At 41.2% G+C, this 21,593-nt stretch overlaps 2 protein-coding genes across 9 annotated transcripts in view; both read left to right on the forward strand.

Moving 5' to 3' along the window:
* The window catches only part of nadsyn1 (NAD synthetase 1), a 61,057-nt gene extending 53,578 nt beyond the window's left edge, over window positions 1-7,479 (forward strand). Inside the window, exons 19-21 of one of the 4 annotated variants that reach the window (XM_041196562.1) lie at window positions 356-484; window positions 1,159-1,335; window positions 4,425-7,479. In XM_041196562.1, the coding sequence (XP_041052496.1) occupies window positions 356-484; window positions 1,159-1,335; window positions 4,425-4,487 (369 nt within the window). In that variant the 3' untranslated portion in view covers window positions 4,488-7,479. Of the gene's footprint in view, window positions 1-355; window positions 485-1,158; window positions 1,336-4,424 lie in introns of those variants that run through there. The other 3 variants (XR_005944139.1, XM_041196563.1, XM_041196564.1) reach the window with 3 other exon arrangements.
* A 5,024-nt stretch (window positions 7,480-12,503) lies between these two features.
* tpcn2 (two pore segment channel 2) overlaps window positions 12,504-21,593 on the forward strand; it is a 56,250-nt gene continuing 47,160 nt past the window's right edge. For 3 of the 5 annotated variants that reach the window (XR_005944299.1, XR_005944300.1, XM_041198428.1), the window contains exons 1-5: window positions 12,523-12,635; window positions 12,787-12,951; window positions 14,971-15,020; window positions 17,194-17,270; window positions 17,889-18,066. Coding sequence is in view for 3 of the 5 variants with exons in the window: in XM_041198428.1 (XP_041054362.1) it covers window positions 12,807-12,951; window positions 14,971-15,020; window positions 17,194-17,270; window positions 17,889-18,066 (450 nt within the window). In the remaining 2 variants the exon portion in view is untranslated. Of the gene's footprint in view, window positions 12,636-12,786; window positions 12,952-14,970; window positions 15,021-17,193; window positions 17,271-17,888; window positions 18,067-21,593 lie in introns of all 5 variants that reach the window. The other 2 variants (XM_041198427.1, XM_041198426.1) reach the window with 2 other exon arrangements.

Consider the following 21,593-nt stretch of genomic DNA (forward strand, 5'->3'; position numbering starts at 1 on the left):
CCAGCTGGGGTTAACCAGAGTTTTATAAAGGTTTGACATAACTTCCTTGTCATTGTAGTCTGCATTTATTTATAAAGCCAATAATCTTGTATGCCTTTTTAACAGTTTTCTCAACTTGTCCTATCACCTTCATAGGCTTGTGTATGTACATCTCAGCCTTTAAAATATTAAGCAATGTTACTGTATACATAAGAGCTGCAATGAAGATGCCTATTGAGGTTCCAAGCGGCAGATGGTTTGACCCATTGTATTGCAGTTGTCAGGCAAGGCTTGTCCTGAATTTACAATTCTGGACCAGTTGGACTCCACTTCAACAGAATGCAAATTCTTCAATGTAACTTTCACTTCTGCACAGGCCGATATGGGGATGACATACGCGGAACTGTCTGTCTATGGGAAACTAAGGAAGATTGCAAGGTGTGGCCCTTACAGCATGTTCTGCAAATTAGTCTACATGTGGAAGAGTATCTGTACTCCTAGGCAGGTAATATAACAGTAACTCTACAAGCTTTTTATTAGAGGTAATAGGCACCCAGGAAATGTGTTTAAAAAATGATTGTGTGAAGTCTCCACTACATCCATCAAGAAACGGTATATTTTTTATATTCTTTGATAGTGCTTGCCACTACCAGATCTGCTGTCTTAGATTTAGATAGAACTGGATGGTCTGTGTGTGAAGATGTTTGAAACTATCTTTTAGATTCAATTTCAGAATTAGTTGCATGATTTTTACTTAAATTCTACAATTTTATGATGTCAATCCTGTATGGTAGCCCCAATGAAGATTGTATTGAAGAATAGCAATCTGTAACCTGTATAAGTGAAAGGGTGTCAGATAAATCTTTGACCCTACCCAATTAATATATATACTAAACCTATGTAATATATATATTATATGTAGAGTTAGATTGCAATCATCTAGGATTTTCCTTATATTGGCTTGCTTTTGACTGCTACATAACTAAGCCGAAAATATATTGTTTATTGTTCAAAGTAGTTCAGTCAGCACAGGATTTAATAGAATATGACCAAATGAAAGCACATTTTCTGTACAGTAGAAATCTAGCCACACCTTATTGAACTAAACTGAAACTTGAAAGAGCATTTAAGAGCACGTCACACATTTGAAATGAACTTGCATTTCTAATTTGTTTCAAGGTGGCTGAGAAAGTAAAGCATTTCTTCCGGATGTATTCAATTAACCGGCACAAGATGACTACTTTGACCCCTGCATACCATGCAGAAAATTATAGTCCTGACGACAATCGGTTTGACCTTCGACCATTTCTGTATAACACTACGTGGTCTTGGCAGTTCAAGTGTATTGATAACCAGGTAAGGTTTTGGGATCAATAGGCCTGAGACTCCTCTTGAATAATCCAACTTATTTGCTTCAGCTCTTGAACGATTAGGCATTGGGGAGTTGGTGCAGAATTCCTCTTGCAGCTAACTTTAGTGATAGCGTTTGTGAAGATTTTCTCGAGTGTTCCCAGCTAGAATTTTGCCAGTCAGAGAAAATTTTCAAAAGTAAGTTTCAAAGTAATGTGCAGCGGCATTGCAAATGTATTGAGAGGAATAGTCTCAGTTATGATGCCAGCAAGAAGATCGGTCCTTGGATGTCAGTGGAAAAAGACTGGAAGTAATGAACATAGTTGTTGGAGATAGCGAATACATATGAATTAATCCCAATTCCTCTTTTCCGAAGAGACAGGGAAGCAAGATTGACCAGGAATGGGGATTTCACAGTGCGAAATTTGCTGCTGCGATTATGCCATTATTGTAGGCTTGTGTCCTGGTGGCCATGTGCACCCAGTGGACCAACGCAGGTTAATTTTTCAATTTTTATTTCCCTCTCTCTGGTAATATTTAAGTTGTATTTTTGAGCCAGGGTTCGGGTAGCCAGCTCACTGGGAAGCCCAGGAGCAGGGGGCATAGTCAAAAAATTAGAGCCAGACCTTTCAGGAGGGAAACTAGGAAACACTTCTACACACACACACAGTGGCAAAAGCTTGGAACTTTTTTCCAGAAATCACAGAATCACAAAAATTTATCCCATTTAGCACGGTGGTAGTGCTACACAACACAATGGAGGGTATCCTCAATATGAAGGCAGGGCTTCGTCTCCACAATGACTGTGCGGTGGTCATTCCTGCTGATAATGTCATGGACAGATGCATCTGCAGCAGGGAGATGAGGATTGGTGAGGATAAGGTCAAGTATGTTTTTCCTTCTTGTTGGTTCCCTCACCACCTGCCGCAGACCCAGTCTAGCAGCTATGTCCTTTAGGACTCGGCCAGCTCGGTCAGTAGTGGTGCTACCGAGCCACTCTTGGTGATGGATATTGAAGTCCCCCACCCAGAGTACATTCTGCACCCTTGCCACTCTTGATGCTTCTTCCAAGCGGTGTTCAACATGGAAGAGCACTGATTCATCAGCTGAGGGCAATATGTGGTGATCAGCAGGAGGCTTCCTTGTCCATGTTTGACCTGATGCCATGAGACTTCATGGAGTGTGGAGTCGATGTTGAGGACTCCCATGGCAACTCCCTCCTGACTGCATACCACTGTGCTACTGCCTCTGCTGGGTCTGTCCTGCCGGTGGGACAGGACATACCCAGGGATGGCGATGGTGGTGTCTGGGACACTATCTGTGAGGTATGACAGAATCACAGAAATATTATGGTGCAGAAGGGTGCAATTCGGCCCATCATGTCTGCACCGGCTCTGAACATTTTAACTTCGTGCCAATATCTTACCTTTTCCCTGTAACTCTGCACATTGTTTTTGTTTAAATAATCATCCAATTCCCTCTTGAATGCCTTAATTGAACCTGCCTCCACCACACTTCCAGGCATTGTGTTCCAAACCCTAACTACTCGCTGTGTGAAAAAGTTTTTTTTTTCATTTCGCATTTACTTCTTTTGCAAAACACTTTAAAGTTGTGCCCTCTGGTTCTCGATCTGTTTATGAGTGGGAATAGTTTCTCCCTATCTACTCTGTCCAGACCCCTCATGACTTTGAAAACTTCTGTCAAGTCTCCTCTTAGCCTTCTCCTCTCCAAGGAAAGCAGTCTACTGTGATGCTAGATCAATTGTAAGTTTTACATTTGAGATTGATGGATTTTTGTTAATCAAAAGTATTGAGGGATATGGGGCAAGGATGGGTATATGGAGATAGGTTGCAGATCAGCTGTGATCTCATTGAATAGCGGAACAGACTGAAGGCACTAAATGACCTACTCCTATTTCCATGTTCCTCTGTTCCTACATCAACATGTTCTCAGCTTTGTTGTTGCAAAATGAAATGCAATAAAACAACAGTGCAGGCAAAAGGGAAGCATTGACAGTCCTACTAAAAACAAAAAAATCTTGTAACTTAGCTAATGAAAGAATTTTGGATAGGAAAGGCTGGATGATATAATGGGCTTAGAGCACTTTCTTTCAGATGTCGCAACAATGCTATTACAGAACCGCAGGGTGCTAAGGTGCAGATTTTATCCCTGACATACCTGATTTCCTGTGGTGCATTTTTGACTCTATCTATGTGGAAAGGGGGGGATTGCATGTTGCGGGCCGGCCCGTAGTAGTTGCAAGAAATTGGAATTCAGTCGCTTTGGCTCACACCTCACATTCAACCCAATGCAGAAAGCATTCTCCTGCATCAGGGCCATCTTTAACTTTCTTACACCTGTACCTTTCTGAGTGAGCTGTTTAATCAGTGCTTGATTTTATTCGGTTTTATTGAATCTTCAGTATTCTAGTCCCTTAATGTATCGATTCAACAAGTCAAAGTCAAGATAAAGTTGGTGCACTAATCTTACAGTGCTTTCGGGTGATTTCTTCTGATTTTTTTATTTTAAAAAGCTGTTGTGCACGTGTTTCACCACAATATCTTGGTATCCAAGTGACACATTGGCATTATTATTTTCTCAATGTACATTATCTATGAGAAATATATGACAGTGAATATTTATAGCTGACCTTTGGATGACCTTCGCATTGCAAATATCTTCTCGCTTTTTTTTGCCTATGATATAGAACTGATTTAGTATTTACATCTGGCAAAATATCAGATCCCTCCTCCTCCCACCACAAACCATTTATTGAACTGTTAACCACTTGCATCTCAAGTATAATAGGAATGCTGAATATTTATACAATATGTGGTTAGATCTATCTCTGGTGTACTGCTCAATATTTGCAAAAGAAAATTCTTCAAAGAAAATTGCTTCCCCTGAAGTTGAGGTTCATAACAAATGTGCAATCTCGCCAGCTAGCATACCTCTTGATCATTTAAAACTATATCTTTACAAATGTAATGATTTTGGCATGGATTGTGCATCCCCTATTTTAACCTTATGTATTTAAAATGCTTTTATTTATTAGTTATGAAAGTTCTTCATATGTCATTTCTCCCCTCTTCAAGGTCTCAAAGCTCGAAAGCAATCAAGAAAATCGCATTGATGGTGTTTGCAATGAGCTTGACTGAATGGCACTACCTCAGTGTTGAGCACAGCTGCCTGCAATGGATATAGGCCACTGTGTACCCACAGAATTAAATTTCACAACTTGTCATTGAAACTGTACAGCAACAAAACCAGATGGTTCTGATTAAAATCCTTTCCTTATAATGTAATAATAATTTTCAAAGACATTCACTACAACAATTGTAACTTATACTTAAATAGCATCTTTAACATAGTAAAACATGCCAAAAGGTGCTTTATAGGAGTGTTATAAAACAAATATCGTCACCGAGCAAATGAAGGAGACAATATGGACGATAAATGCTAGTCTAGCCAGCAACCCCCACATCTCAAGAATTAATAAACAAAAAGGACAGGTGAACAAATGTTTGGTTAAAAAGATGGATTTTAAGCCAAGATTAAAAGGAGAGAAGTGGAAAGGCAAAAGCTTTTCAAGGATGGAATTCCATTACTATTAAATCAGCAATTACAATTAGCGATTTTAGATTCACAGCACTGATTTTGGAACAGAATGGTAGCATGCAGTTATAAAGGAACTTAGCCTTAGCCAATGAGAACTCTATGAAATGATCATCTAATAGACATTTAATCTGAAATGTAGGACAATGGGTTTTACTGTGGAATACAAATGATGAATGGAACTTCAAACAAGAAATTTCAGAGCTACTCAGCAAATGAGAGAATGCAACAGGCTTCAGCTGTCTGAGGTTAAATCTGAAAATACTATAAAGAGTGTAAACCTAGTGTTGTCATCAATGCTGTAGGATTGTTACCAAATACAATTTAATTTGTATTCAGGCTGTGAAGAGTAAAGTAGAATTATGTTGCTTTTAAGTCATCAGCCTCATCACTATGAGACATCAGGATCTATATTGCCTTGTCAAAGAACCTGACCATCATTCACAATTAACTTAGAGTTTCTGAAGGGCTCATACACAACTAACATCAGAGGTGAGGGTACAGTGGCATACAGTCAAATGGGTGTGGCATTTGTAGCCATCAACATTGACTCTGCATTCCATAAGGACCCATGGCTGCAGGTTATCACTTATTTCCCTGCTTGTGATAAATCAGTTTTCCTCCATGTTGAACAGAACTTGGAAGAAGCACTGAAGGTAACAAGGGGACAGAATTTATTCTGGGTGCAGGACTTCAGGGTCCATCACCAAGAGAAGCTCACTAAATCACCACTGACTGAACTGGCCAAGTCTCTCTTATTCCTTTATCCAGCCTTCATTGCCCATCCCTAACTCCTCTTGAGAAGGTGGTGGTGAGCTGCCTCCTTGAACCTCCGCACTCTATATGAAGGTCATAGTTGCTAGACTGGCCTTGTGGCAGGAGTTCAGAGAATCAACATGATAGATTATCCTACATGACCTTGTTCTCAGCTATCTAACTGTTACAGATGCATCTGTCCATGCTAGTATTAGGAGGAGTGACCTTGTGGAAGCAAGATCCATGCTTACACTGAGGATTCCCTCCATCATGTCATGTGGCACTAGCACCATGATACAAGGAATAGATTAAGTAGCAGCTCAAAACTGGGCATCCATGGGGTGCTGTGAGCCATGAGCTGTGGTAGAAATGTTTTCAATTACAATCTGTAACCTCATGGCTTGTCATATCCCTCACTCCTCCGTCATCATGGAGCCAGATGACAAACCTTAGTTCAATGACGAGCGTAGAAGAGCTGTAAATGCTGAAAACCTGTGCTCCAGAATTAGCAGCACCTCTATCCAAGCTGTTTCAGTAGAGCTACAATACCTGGCATATACCTAACAACAATTTTCAGCTGCTTACTACCTCTCCGTCCCCTGATCGTGTTGACTCTTTGTTGGGATTTGGTTCCATATGGTACTCGGGCCTTCCACTTTCCTTACACCCTCCCCTTTATTAGCCATTGTGTATGTGCAAGTCTAAATACTAAATGCAGACCCGCTATTCAACTGCGCATGGGCTAGATTGCACCGCAGTCAACATTCACATAAGTGAATGCCTGTGCCAGATTCTAAAAGAACTGCCAGTGAGCCCCAGTCCCAATCTCTTTCATGATAACCCTGTAAACATTTAGGTAGAATTCCACTTGTAAAGTTTGCTGTGAACAATAACATTTTGTTGGCTGTTGGATGGGTTGAAATTGGACTCGTATTTATATGATGCCTTTTATGAACTCAGGACATCCCTGGTAATTTATTGTCAATGAAGTACATTTGAAGTGTGGTCACTGTCGTAATGTAGGAAATGCAACAGCCAATTTGCACACATTCAGCTCCCACAAATAGAAATATGATAATGACCAGATTATCTGTATTGTGATGTTGGTTGAGAAATAGATATTGTCCAGGATACCAGGAGAACCTCCCAGCTCTTCTTCATTTTCAGGTCGACCTAAAAATGCACTGGGGCCCTAGGGCTCAGTTTAACATGTCATATGAATAGGGTACCTCCAATAATGAAAAACTCCCTCAGTACTGTACTGTATCAGCCGAGATTTTGTCCTCTAATCCCTGGAGGGGGATTTGAACCCAAATCTTTTGATTCAAAGAGGAGAGTACTACCATCTACAACTGATAACACTTAATGGCTGAGATCAAACTCGGGGCACTGAGGCTAACTATGGCACCAATACACCTATTATTATGGGACTGTTTCAAAGAAGAGCAGGGAGGTTCTCCTGGTGTTGTCAATACTCAATCTCTCAAGCAACATCATTTAATACAGGTGATCTGCTCATCACCTCACTGCCTTTTGTGGGATCTTGCTGTGTGCAAATTAACATATCAAAGATTGAACCTGGGAACATGCAAGTAGCATAGCTGATCCCAGCCTGTGAGCCACTGGGCTTTGTAACGGTGAGCTTTAATTAGCATGTAAAGACCATAAGACATAGGAGCAGAAATTAGGCCATTCGGCCCATCGAGTCTGCTCCACCATTCAATCATGGCTGATAAGTTTCTCAACCCCATTCTCCCGCCTTCTCCCCGTAACCTTTGATCCCCTTACCAATCAAGAACCTATCTAGGTCTGTCTTAAATACACTCAATGACCTGGCCTCCTTCTGTGGCGATGAATTCCATAGATTCACCACTCTCTGGCTAAAGAAGTTTCTCCTCATCTCTGTTCTAAAAGGTATTCCCTTTACTCTGAGGTTGTGCCCACGGGTCCTAGTCTCTCCTACTAGTGGAAACATCTTCCCCACGTCCACTCTATCCAGGCCTTTCAGTATTCTGTAAGTTTCAATCAGATCCCCCCTCATCCTTCGAAACTCCATCGAGTATAGACCCAGAGTCCTCAAACATTTTTCATATGTTAAGCCTTTCATTCCTGGGATCGTTCTCGTGAACCTCCTCTGGACCCTCTCCAGGGCTGGAACATCCTTCCTGAGATATGGGGCCCAAAATTGCTCACAATATTCTAAATGTGGTCTGACCAGAGCCTTATAAAGCCTCAGCAGCACATCCCTGCTTTTATATTCTAGTCCTCCCGAAATAAATGCCAACATTGCATTTGCCTTCCTAACTACTGACTCAACGTGCAAGTTAACCTTAAGAGAATCCTGGATTAGGACTCCCAAGTCCCTTTGCACTCCAGATTTCTGAATTCTCTCCCCATTTAGAAAATAGTCTATGCCTCTATTCTTCCTACCAAAGTGCATGACCTCACACTTCCCCATGTGTTCCATCTGCCACTTCTTTGCCCATTCTCCTAACCTGTCCAAATCCTTCTGCAGCCTCCCCGCCTCCTCAATACTGCCTGTCCCTCCACCTATCTTTGTATCATCCGCAAACTTAGTCAGGATGCTCTCAGTTCCTTCATCTAGATCATTAATGTATAAAGTGAAAAGGACCCTCCATTTAGTTATAAAAGGCATTTATAAAATGTCATTACAAAAACAGAATTACCTGGAAAAACTCAGCAGGTCTGGCAGCATCGGCGGAGAAGAAAAGAGTTGATGTTTCGAGTCCTCATAACCCTTCAGCAGAACTGCTAATTCTGTTTTTGTTTTGGATTTCCAGCATCCACAGTTTTTTTTGTTTTTATCTTTTTTTTATATCGTTATGTCATTGTTTGAATCTCAGTTGACTGCTAATCATAGCAGTATTTTAATAGAATGGAAATTGCGAATTTGTTTATTTCCTGGCTCCAAAAAGTGTTATTGTTCATTTGAAACTTTACAAATGGGCCTCTGCTTGCAGGTGAAGCATTTACAGGGCTATAAGGAAAGATCAATGTACTGGAGCTAATTGACAGCTCTTTCAGAGAGCTGGTACAGGCATAATGGCCAGAATAGTCTCCATTTGTGCTGTATGATTCAATCCTTAATACAAATAGGAAAATGTGTGTGCCCTTTGTTTTATGTTTGAATGATCAAATAATAAATAAACAGAAACAATCTTCACCGTGAAAGTGCATTGTAATAATTCCGTTGAAAATTATATGTAAAAGGGAAACTAATTAATACCTCAGCTACTCACGATGCATTCACTCAGGATGGGAAATCCAAAGATAATTTTGTTTAAAATTCAGCAGTATTGCTTAGACTGACTATGTAAATGTTCCATTTCTTTATGGAATGTCACCGAAGTGTAAATTGTAAGCGGCAGAAATAAATGCAGTTTTGGTGGCGAAATGATTGAATCTGATTCTGATTGTCTTCTTGCCATTCCATTGGCTTGATAAATGTGTGAGATGATTATATAATTTAGGTGTAATAACACAACCCGATTTGATGCCCCTCGTTCTGAAGAGTAAACGCAGCTCCGTTATTTAGATGAGTTTGCTTTTTGTTTTAACTGATCTGCTTAAATCCTTCATTTCAGTGCATTATGAAAATAACAATTTAGCATGCCTTATACTAATGGAAAAAGGTTGAATATTGATGTGAAAATAGCAACTTTGTGTAACAGCTACCTCCTGTCAGATAAACCAATGTGAAAAAATATATAATTTTTAATGTCATTATGGAATGGTAGGATACTTTTAGTTAATCCCAGCTGCACCATATTCTTCCTCTCGGACAAATTACTCATCTTAAAGAGAGGAAGTAAGTGAAAATTGGAGAAGGCATCCCAGGCTATTCAAGCAGATCATAATGGCCTGTTCCACGGCAACACTGACAGATGGCAGGAACACATTACCACTCATCCTCTTGGTACAAGAAATGTAAACATGGGTTTAAAATTGAAAATATTAATTTTTTCCTTAAAAAGTCATACTGAATTTTTATATGCACAACTTTTTATTTTTTCATGTACTTCACAAAAGTGTTTTGTATTTCTTTTCCTCATTGGCTTACAACTAGTAACCAAAATAGATTACATTATGTGTGAGTCTCAACTTCCTCTTACAATGATTGTGAAACATTTCCTTATTCAGAGAGAGAATCCATTGGTTAATCTTTTCTCTTTCTAAATTACCTTTGATGAGGAAAAGTGAACAAGCAACACCTATGTGGAAAGGATTTACTTCTAAAGTTAAACATTTGAGATATCTTATTCAGATTTAAAGTACAGTAGAACCCTGTTAATACCCGCTTTCCAGGGATGAACTAAACCTTGATTATATAATGACCCAGATTTTGCTGTAGCAGGGCATCGAACAGCATTGATTTGCCTTTGGACATTTAGGTTTAATTTTTTTTTGTGTGGAAAGTTGCTGAGACTGTGAAGTGATAGCATCACTACGAGGGAAATAGGGCATCTGGTTCCCCAGTGAATAGGATAAGTAACCGTGAATCTGCTAAATCAATCAGCTTGAAGGATTGTGAAAGAGTAATGAAAGTGGAGTGTAATTAAAGTGAACGAATTCTTTGTCAAATCAGGTACAAAAAGAAAAATAAGTAGAGGGAAAGAAAGATTGGATTAAAGAAGAGAGAAGAAAAAGACAAAGGAAAAGTTTTCTAAAAATTTAAATGAGCAATTTTCCATATTTCAAATCAACAGTAGCTGCATGTTAGAGACTCCATGCTTGTAACTGTTAATTTTCAGTGCCAGAGAGGTTGATTGGCTATAATTAACTATTGTTAAAAAGGTATGTGGAGTTGAAATGACTAAACTTTCTGTGATGAATTTAGTTTGCATAAACTGTAAAGCAGGCACTGAAATGCTATTTTGTGAAGGTATGGTGGATTGGCACATCTCTGGTAGCAACTTTTGTACTTAACCAAGCAAATTCCCCTTGTCTAAAGTTGCTGTACTATTTGCACATAAATAACAGCATGTTATCTAAGACATTCATAAATATCGTGAATAATTGAAGCACCAGCAATGTACCTTGTGGGAAATTACAAGTCACTTCCTTCAAAGTTGATACATAACTATTGCCCCTATGTAACTTTCCACTGACTGACTAATCTCATAACCAGATCAATAACTTGCCTTTAGTTGCATGAACTTCAACGTTAGTTAACAGTGCCAATGTGGAAGATTATCAAATGCCTTCTGGAAGTCCACATAAACTGACTGACATTCCTCTGTCAACTACTTTAGTTACTTTAGCCATTTGTCTCATTTCAAATTGCAGCCTTTCCAGTCAGTTGAAAATTTAAATCATATTTTAAAAATATAGGGACATAACCTCAGGACAGATGTAAGCAGGTACTTATATAAATCAAAGTCTTTTCCTCCATCAACAACAAAAATATTACTTAAAGGCAAGAAGATATGGAACTGTTGGAAATACACAATTGGCCTGTGAGCAGTTGTCAAGGGAACAAGCATTAGCAGTACACTTTGGGTTTAGATCGCTTTTCATACCCAACACGATGATCTGGATTCACCCTTTACAAATACCAATGGCTGTTCTGTGCACTTTCAGGGTATTCCGCTTTTAATTCAGCTTTCCAACAGTTGGAGTTTCTTTATCCTTGTGAGGACAGGTGTTAATCTTCTGGTTTGGGACATAACAACTCCCCTGACTCCAACTCCGCCTTATTTTTAAGCCTAAGTTTCTTCAAAATGTCATCAAATGGCTCTCTAAACCGTTCCGAAAACTATACAGGCTTTACAAGTCTTGAACCTGACTGCAATTGAGTCAAAGGCTCATGATGAAAATGATCACAGTAAATGTCAGCCTTCAATGCCAACCTCAAGATTGAATCACAGGTGGAAAAACTCGGAAGAAGGTTCATACTGGACTCGAAACCTTAGCTCTGTTTCTCTCTCCATAGATGCTACCGTACCTCCTGAGTTTTTCCAGCACTTTCTGTTGTTATTTCAGAGCTCCAGCATCCGCAGTATTTTGTTTTTAATACATGAATCACTACATTTCTTTAAAGGTAATTAAAACTATGGGTGTGGTGTCTGATATTGCTCATTAGTTTGGGCGGGCCGTCTACAATGCAGTATTTTTATCTGGATTCAGGGAACTATGCTGACTTTGGAGGGGCTGCAATGAGTCATGGACATTGAGCAGCAACATGATTGGTTTGATTTGCTTAAGTTTCCTTCATAAATTTAGACCATAAGACATGGGAGCAGAAATTAGGCCCATCAAATCTGCTCTGCCATTCAATCATGGCTGATAAGTTTCTCAACCCCATTCTCCCGCCTTCTCCCCGGTAAGACCATAAATTTTGGAGTTTATTGTTTCTGACCTATTTAAACTTTGGTTAACTGAGTTTTTTGTTATAATTTATCGATTTACTGTGAGACCCAATACACAGAGAATACAGCAGAAGCCATGAACCGAGAAGAAAATTTGCAATCCAGCCCATATGTACTCAATTTCTTGCATACATTTGGTCCCTTCCATGTGAGCCTAGTCTGCGTTGTAACACAATTCCAGGCTGTACAATGTGCTGCTAATTGGTATTTGGCAAGTGTGCTTTTACCTGGAAACAGGTGATGGTTTGCCTTACCCCCTTCCCACCGCTGGGGGGGGGGGGGGGGGGGGCGCAGGGGCCGCTGGGAGTTGTCGTCCAGCCGGTCGACCCGCGCGTCCCCGTGCAGAGCGAGGAAGGCACGAAGGACTCCAACTCCCAGCAGGCACGCCGCAGGCACGCATGCGCACTGGCACTGGGACGGGCTGTGCGGGTTAAAACGCTGGAAGCCGAGAGCGGAGCCGGACAAGTTTGGTGTTAACTTTTCGCAAGTCTTAACGTCGGAAATTCGAGCTGATTACGAAATTCCGAAGAGGGCGTGAAGGAAAAGGTAGTGGACTTGTTTTCTTTTATTTCCTTGTAAGCTTTCGGGCAGAAAGTGGAATTAGGTTTTTTTTATAAAAGGAAAGAGTTAGTGTGTTTCTTGTGGTTTTTGAGTTGATGATCCTCTCGGGATTAAGCGAATTGTCTTTGTCTTTCAGCAGCGCAAAGTTCACTTTGGATGGAGACTGACCCACTCCTCGGGCGCCGACGCTCATCCTGGTGCAATTTAGGAAGCGGGGAGAGTCGCAGGTCGGATTCCTCGGGACCCCGGAGCAGCAGCAGCCGCAACAACAGTGGCAGCAGCAGCTGTACTACTCAGCTAGGTACAGGGAGCAAGGGGGTCAAACCCAGGCAGCAAAGGGGAGGGAGGGAGACGAGGCACTGGGACAGGGAGGGAGAGGGAGGGGGGAGGTGGGGGGGCGTGGGAGGGGGGCAGACAGCCCCAACGAGCCCTCGCAGAAATGATAATGGGGATTGTCAGATGTTTCTACGCTGTCTGGTGTCACAACTGAGGCAAAGTAAGTCGGTTATGGTCGTTGGACGCCACTCATCTTGGCCCAGAATATTAATGTTCCTCTTAGCTGTTCCTCCCCAACCATCTTCAGCTGCTTGATCAATATCGTCCTTCCGTCGTAAGGTCAGAAGTGGGGATATTTGCTGATGATTGCAATGTTCAGTTCTATTTGTAATTCCTCAGGTAATGAAGCAGTACATGCACCAAAATCTGGACAACTTTCAGGCTTGGTGATCTCCACAGGAGAGTCTAACTATCTTCCCTTGGCATTGACTGAAATTGTTATCGTTGAAACCTCATCATTGGCATCTTGGGAGCACCTTTGGCTAGAAACTTAACAGGACTAGCCATATAAATACAGTTGGTACAAGAGCTGGTCTAAGGCTATGTATTTTGAGGTGAGTAACTCGCCTCGAGTCCCCAAGGCAGAATTCAGCAGAGCGATGGAATATTCTCCACTTGCTCGAAAGAGTACAGTTCCAACAACACTCGAGCAGCTCCATCATCCAGGACAAAGCAGCCTGTTTAATTGGCATCCTGTCAATCACCCTGCACAATGGCTACAATGTGTACCATTTTCTAAATGCACTGTGACAACTCTATTCTTTGACTGTACCTCCAGAGCTGTGACCTTTAATATCGAAAAGGGCAGCAGATGGATGGGAACGGCACCTGCATGTTTCCTTCTCAAGTCCCTTCCACCCTGATTTGAAACTATTTCACTGTTCATCGTTGCTGGGTCAAAAATGCAGGAACCCCCCCCAAAGCAAAGTAGTATCTGCACCACATGGATTGCAGCAATTCAAGAAGGTGGTCGCTACCACCCTCTAGCGCAATTGCCTATGAGCCATAAATGCTTGCCTTGCCAGTGAAACTCACTGCCCATGAATGAATATGTACAGTTGGGGGATTGAAAAGAAGCAGCTCTCTTGAGTGCACTCCACATTGAGCAAGTTGTATTTTTATTTAAATTGATTGCTCCATTTGATTTGAAAACTGCTGAGCAGGATGAACGGGCCTCCGTGTGTCCGGATATCTGTTGGTTGAATGGGAAAGAGGGCATTAGGTGATATTGTATACGTGCACTGAAGTACTTTGCTATTCTAATTGCTTGGTAATTGCGGTAAGGTTTTGACTTTGAAGCTGCTCAATGTGTAAACTCTGTAGGGTTGCCTTTTGCATAGACAATCCAAATCTCTTTGGGAATGATGAGCTACTTTGCATGTTATCTCTGTTGTATGTTGGAAATGTCATATTTGATCTGTCAGGAAAGGACTAATGTTCACGTGCTAGCAATTTTTGTTTCAATTGCAAAAGTAGTATAATTGCTCTTAAAGAAACTTATTTGTCCAAACTATTGTGGTTACATGAGAGGGAACATTAATTACCAGGCAGAAACTGTCATTCCTCAGTGTTTTGGCACAGAAAAGCACTTTGACCTAGCGTGCCTGTGCTAGCTCTTTGACATATTCAGCTTAGTCCCACACCCAGCCTTTCCCATAACACTGAAATGTAGCAATTGCTGCTAAATTTCATATAAAGCAATATCTGATTGGGGATATGGCTATTCTATCTAAGATCTATTGGTTCTAAATATGAAAATAGCCTATTAGACTTGACTCCTGAATTAGGTAACATTGTGGATTTTTCTTGCAGTTGAATGCATACATGCATTTGTTCTTTTAAAAAAAATAAAATGTCTGAGTTTATTTTCCCAGATCTTGAGACCTAGGTAAACTAATATGATTAGTAGTATAAAATAGAGATCAATTTCATGTCTGGTAACTGAGTTAATACACTGAAAGACAGCATTTTTTTAAATTGACAGATGATTTGTATATTCAGCAAGCTGCTGTGTTTATTGAAGATGCAATACAGGTATGTTTTCACTTTTTTAAAAAAAAATGCATGTTTCACTGTGTGAATTAATGGTTCTACAAAAAAATCTGTTCCTTCTGGTTGTATGAAAAATTCAAGAAATCAAGTTTATCTGATGACTTATTTGGCATGTGATAAACTTGATTGTACTGAGGAAATTCTTGAATCTTGTGCGCCATAACTCGCCCGTGAATGTAAAATGTGTATCTTTCACTTAATCAGTTGTGAAATCTTCAGAGGCAAGTTACAAGAAACCTGAATGATGGTTTAGTTTAAATAGATACCACATTTTGCCTGTTAATCATACTAGCGCCAACTTGAGAGAACTCATTTTTTATCATTGCCTTAAAGTTAAATCCTGCAGGTGCAGGGATTTGCCATTTGATTTTAGCTATTGAGTTTGTATGGGCAGTGGAGATTCTGTTAGAGTTTATAAACATTTTGCTTTAACCTTTTTACCCAAATCAGCAAATGTTTGTATTGTAGCAGGGAAAACGACAGTTTGATTATAAATCCAAATGTTTGATTATAAATCCAAAACTTGCCTGTTGCGGTTATTCAATCTCAATGTGTAAGCAGTGTGCATGAAGTGATATGAAAACAAAAAATGCTGGGAAAACTCAGGTCTGGCAGCATCTATGGAGAGAGAAGCAGAGCTAACGTTTCGAGTCCATATGACCACATAAATGTTTACTTAAGTAACTAATCATTTACTGTTTGCTGCAGGATTTTTTTTATCAAAAGGGAAATATGGGCATCAGTAATGCTTTTAAATATCTGTACATTGCACCATAATTTGTTTTGCAGGAACAAGTGATGCATGAAATTTCTGTGCCAGCTTAATACGGGTGGGGAGTGGCAGGAGACCCTGCAAGCAATGTTAGAGCATGAGAGAAAGCAAGCACCCTCTTGCTCTCCCTCCCCTTTGGCAATACCTTTCATCCTTTTGATGTTCCAAATGTTTTCCAACTAAAGGATTAATATTAATAGTTTGGAATGTTTTGTAGATAAATCCACTAATTTGCAAGGTTAAGCAGCAGAAATGTTTTTCGTGATGTTGATTGAAACAAAATTGTTGGCCAGGGTATGGAGGAAACTCCTTCTGAAATAGTGCCTTTGTTAAATACCTTGTCAGAAAGGCAGCATCTCCACTGGCTCATATGGACATGTTGGACCAATTGGACTGTTTCTGTTTTGTAAATTCTATATATCTCAGCACTCCCTCCTCCAGGTCAGCTTAAATGGGCTTCTGACTGAGTGCTACCCATTGACTCATTGACACTTGACATACGTAACTTGTGTAGTCTGTGCAATTCTTAAAACCGTTCCTTCAAACCCAGTTGGTGAGCTGAAGCTTGCAGGGGCAATTGATGACAACTTCAATTATTATGTTAAAAGCATATTTGGCAAGGGATACAACCAAGTGTCTTCAAATTCAGTTGGTCAGGAAAAATAAATGCTCAGTGATTTTGTATATAAAACCTAGTGTTGTAACCAAACGAGAAGATTTCAGATTGCAGAGGATAATTCCTCAATGTGCAACAAACTACCCAGGTTTTGCGCACTTGTGATCATTTGGGATGCTGAATAGAGAAAGGTCAAAGGCTGCGATTAAATTCTGTCAATCCTCATCTGCCAGTTTGTTCTTCGTGCTGTCTATTGTCTGTAAGTTGGTTTTCCCTCCCATTTTGCACACACTACCCCTGTCCTGCAAACCTTCAATTTCCACTGTGAACCAGTTTGGTGCACTTTTTGGGGAGCAGCTTACACCACTGAGATAGTTAAGCCTATTTCCAAGCAGGGAATAGTGCAGATTGCTGATCATGCATTACTGCATTGTTACATACATTTTTGCATTTGTTTAATAAATATTTTTTGTTTTTTGATTATAAAACCAAGTTGTTATACTTCTATTTTTACTAGTCCAAACATATTTTTAGTAACATTTTTGTGACTGTCTTCCCATATAATTACTTTGATTTTCTTCTGGGGCCCCCATTCATTTTGAGGTATTGATTCTTCCATTCTAACTAACTTTTCTTGTCAGGTTTTTTTTTAAAAAAGAGGATATGAATTGTTCAAGTATCTTTTTTGATTTGTTTTAATAAGCTGACTTGAAAGTTGCAGCCACAGTCACTGAATTTGTTCTGTCTGACTTGACCTTTGCTTGCAGTATCGTACCATAAATCATCGAGTAGATTCCCGGTCCTTACGACTTTATCGATGGTACTACTCGGAGGCTTGTCAATGGTAAGACCAGTACTATAGAAACTCTTTCTTTTATCATTTGAACTCTTGACAAAGCTGAATTTTTATTTTTTGCACGTTTTGTGAACTTGCTGTGATTTAATCTTTCTGTTGACTTATTGGATGGTATAGTTTATGTTTTAATTTTGCTTTTTATGCATTAGTTTCACTACCTTGGGGAAAAATGAAGAGAATGCAGCTTATGTAAATATTAAGGTGTTTGCTGAGGTGTCTCTCATGGGTATAGAAGGAAATAGAGCAACATAGATCAAGAAGGTATTTGGCCGTAAATAGTTTGGGCAAATGTGTATTGTATGAATTGGAGAAAAGTTGGAAATAATATACCTCGGAGAATAGTGCTGGGTCAACCTCTACTGTGTAAAAGGTAATTTGGATTTAGGCATAAGGAGCACAATCTCGATCTGCTGACAACGTGAAAGTAATTGTTTGGTAAACACTTGAGACTTTGAAGATGCAAAGGTTATTGAAATGGACCTATGCAATTTAAGGTTGCCTGAATTTTTTGCTTTGTACCTCACGAGCATGTTGGCAAGAGGCTGAATTACTGCTTTGTCTCGCTGCAGATTTTTTGTTTGTGCCATTGTTTCTTTCTTTTCTCAGGGTTTTGAACACTGCTATTTTTGTGATTTTGGCCTTGGCCTTTTTTGAAAAACCTTCATCTTTGAGTGTTACATCTGACCCCCGATTCCGCCATGTACTTTGGGAGCCACCTTGTGGATTGACTGAAGGCATTGAAGCAACTTGTCTTCTCTTATTCATTGTTGATGTAGTGATAAAGGTAAGCTTTTCTTTACCTGTTGTCCATATGCTCACCGAATCCTGAACTATCATGGGCATTTTTTTTTTTTTTTTGAGACAGTAACGTCTGTGGGTTCAGTTGTCTTGCAAGTTTTTTTTTGTTAAATATTTAATGAGAAACTCTAATCTAGATTTTAACTTGGTGTTGAACTTTACTTTTCATGAACAGACGGATGCTGTTGGAATTTAGTGTTTGTGACCGATATCTAAAAATGCTATTCCAAAGCACCGAAAGATAACACAGGACTCACAATTGAAGCTTCAACTGAGTTGAAGCAAATAGCATTTATATTGTGCTGTTAGCATTCACTTCTAAGTCTTAGGCTGTGGTGTTTGCTGCTGGTGAGGGCTGAAATTCCCAGCTTTCCAGAAATGGCTCCAGGGGCATTTCCACTGATGGGACCTGAGAGCATGGAAACTTGGATAATTTTCACGGCACTTGCCCTATTTTCTTTTTTTTTTTCAAACCCTGATTTACTTGGAGTTGTTCCCAAGACTTGGGATTGCAGCCCTTTTAAATCGGTGTCAAAGCACTCCAGCACCACTGGCTCTGCTTACCTACCACCCCGGCTCTCCACCGACTTTGGCCGGACTAAGAAACTGGGAATTCTGGGTGGTGAGCCAGGCTGAGGAAGGAGGGGGCTGAGCAGAGATTTGGGGGCAGTGGGATGTTTTTAAACAGTGCTGGAGTGCAGGGGTTGGGGATAGGATGTGGGGGGGAAAGGGGGGGTGGGGTGAGGCAGGTAAGAAGGGGTGAAAAGCCTGTGGGTGGGGGGCTGGATGGGTGAGGCAGGTAAGGAGGGGTGAAGAGCCTGGGGGCGGGGTGGGTGTGGATGAGGAAGAAGAATGTAGATTTGAAAAAAATAGATGACAACTGCATTGAAAAACATTGTCCTTGTGCTGAAGGCAGACCTCGAGGGGCATGTCTTCAGCTAATGAGGTGACGTGGAGTGTGGCATCTTAGAATGGCACCTTGTGATGAGGGCTTACCTTTCACGCCATTAATGGATCCACATAGCAGCCATGGGATGTTCCAAAGGCTCCATCGCGAAAAAAGGTAAGGCTGCAGCTTTGAACACAGTCAGCACTGCGTGCTCCTGCACTGCCACTGACTGGAAGACCCAGGTGAGAATTTTATTCGCGCTGTCAGTTGCAACATGGGCCTTGTGCAGTTTAGTAATGCACGGTGACACTCTGACCAAATTTGCAGTGTTCAAAAGTACAGCAAACTTGTCCTGTGCAGTTGTTTGGCACTACCAAACTACCTGTGCTAATTGAGGTAGATTTCAAATGGACCTAGCAACTCAAGGTTGGACATCCATGAGGTGCTGTGGGCCGTCAGCAGCAGCAGAATTGTACTCGACCCCAACCTGTAAGCTCCTCATTGTCTGGCATATCCCCACTCTACTATTACCATTAAGCCAGGGGATGAACGCTGGTTCAATGACGGGTGCAGGAGGGCATGCCAGAAGCAGCACCAGGCATACCTAAAAATTAGTTGTCAACCTGTTGAAGCTATAACACAGCATAAGCATCAAGTGATAGACAGAGCTAAGTGATCCCACAACCAATCAGATCTAAGCTCTGCAGTCCTACCACGTCCAGTCATGAATAGTGGTTGAACAACTCACTGGAGGAGGAGACTCCAAAGATATCCCCATCCTCAATGAAGGGGGAGCCGAGCACACCAGTGCAAAAGATAAGGCTGGAACATTTACTACAATGTTTAGCCAGAAGTGCTGAGTGGATGATCCATCTCAGCCTCCTCAGGAGATCCCCAGAATCACAGATGCCCATTTTTAGACAATTCAATTCACCCCATGTGATATCAAGAAATGGCTGAAGGCACTGGATACTGCAAAGGCTCCGGGCTCTGACAATGTTCTGGCAATAGTACTGAAGACTTGTGCTTCAGAACTTGCCACAACTTAGCCAAGCTGTTCCAGTACATCTACAGCACTGGCATCTACCTGGCTATGTGGGGGGGGAAAGGGGGAACATCCTATATATGTCCTGTACACAAAGCAGGACAAATCCAACCCGGCCAAATTTCAGTAAGGTAAGGGAAGGGGTCATCAACAGCGCTATCAAGCTGCACTTGCTTAACAATAACCTGCTCACTGATGCCCAGTTTGGGTTCTGCCAGGGCCTCTCCACTCCTGACTTCATTACAGCTTGGTTCAGACATGGGCAGAAGAGCTGAAACCCCGAGTTGAGGTGAGAGTGACTGCGCTTGACATCAGGCCACATTTGATTGAGTATGGCATCAAGAAGCCCTAGCAAAATTGGATTCAGTGGGAATCAGGGAAAACTCCCTGGTTGGGGTCATACCTAGCACAAAGGAAGATGGTTGTCGTTGTTGGTCAGTCATCACTGCAGGAGTTCCTCAGGGTCATGTCTTAGGCCCAGCCATCTTCAGCTGCTTCATCAGTACCTCCCTTCCATCATAAGGTCAGAAGTTGGGATTGTGCAATCATCAGTGATAATGTTCAGCATCATTTGCACTGCCTCAGATAGTGAAGCAGTCCATGTCCAAATGCAGCAAGACCTGGACAATATCTAGACTTGGGCTGACAAGTGGCAAGTAACATATTTGCGCCACAGAAGTGCCAGGCAATGACCATCTCCAACAAGAGAGTATCTAACCATCTGTGCTTTGATGTTCAATAGCATTACCATCACTGAATCCTCCACTATCCACATCCTGGGGGTTACCATTGATCAGAAACTGAACTGGACTAGCCATATAAATACTGTGGCTACAAGAGCAGGTTAGAAGCTAGGAATCATACAATGAGTAACTCACCTTGTGACTCCCCAAAGCCTGTCCACTATCTACCAAGGCACAAGTCAGGGGTGTGGTGGAATATTCCCCACTTGCCTGGATGAGTGCAGCCCCTACAACACTCAAACTTCACACCGTCCAGGATAAAGCAGCCCACTTGATTGGCACCAAATCCACAAACATTCACTCCCTCCACCACTGACGCACAGTAGCAGCATGTGTATACCATCTACAAGATACACTGCAGGAGTTCACCAAGGCTCCTTTAGACAGCACCTTCCATACCCATGACCACTACCATCCAGAAGGACAAGGGCAGCAGATAGATGGGAGCACCACCACCTGGAAGTTCCCTTCCAAGTCCATCTCCATCCTGGCTTGGAAATATATCGCCGTTCCTTCTCTGTTGCTGGGTCAAAATCCTGGAACTCCCTTCTTAACAGCATTGTGGATGTATCGACACCACATGGACTGCAGCGACTCAAGAAGGCAGCTCACCACCACCTTTTCAAGGGCAATTAGGGATGGGCAATAAATGCTGACCCAGGTAGTGAAGCCCACATCCCATGAATGAATAAAAAATAATGATAGACAGTATTTATCTATAATCCAATATTTAGGTTCAAATAATGTGCATACTCACCTAGCCTTCTTCTAATGTAATTTTTATTCCGGGTGTGACACTTAACGCCTGCTGTGCAATGCACCTTTCTGCTGCATTG

Source organism: Carcharodon carcharias, chromosome 10 (assembly GCF_017639515.1).
Source record: "Carcharodon carcharias isolate sCarCar2 chromosome 10, sCarCar2.pri, whole genome shotgun sequence".
NCBI lineage: Eukaryota > Metazoa > Chordata > Chondrichthyes > Lamniformes > Lamnidae > Carcharodon > Carcharodon carcharias.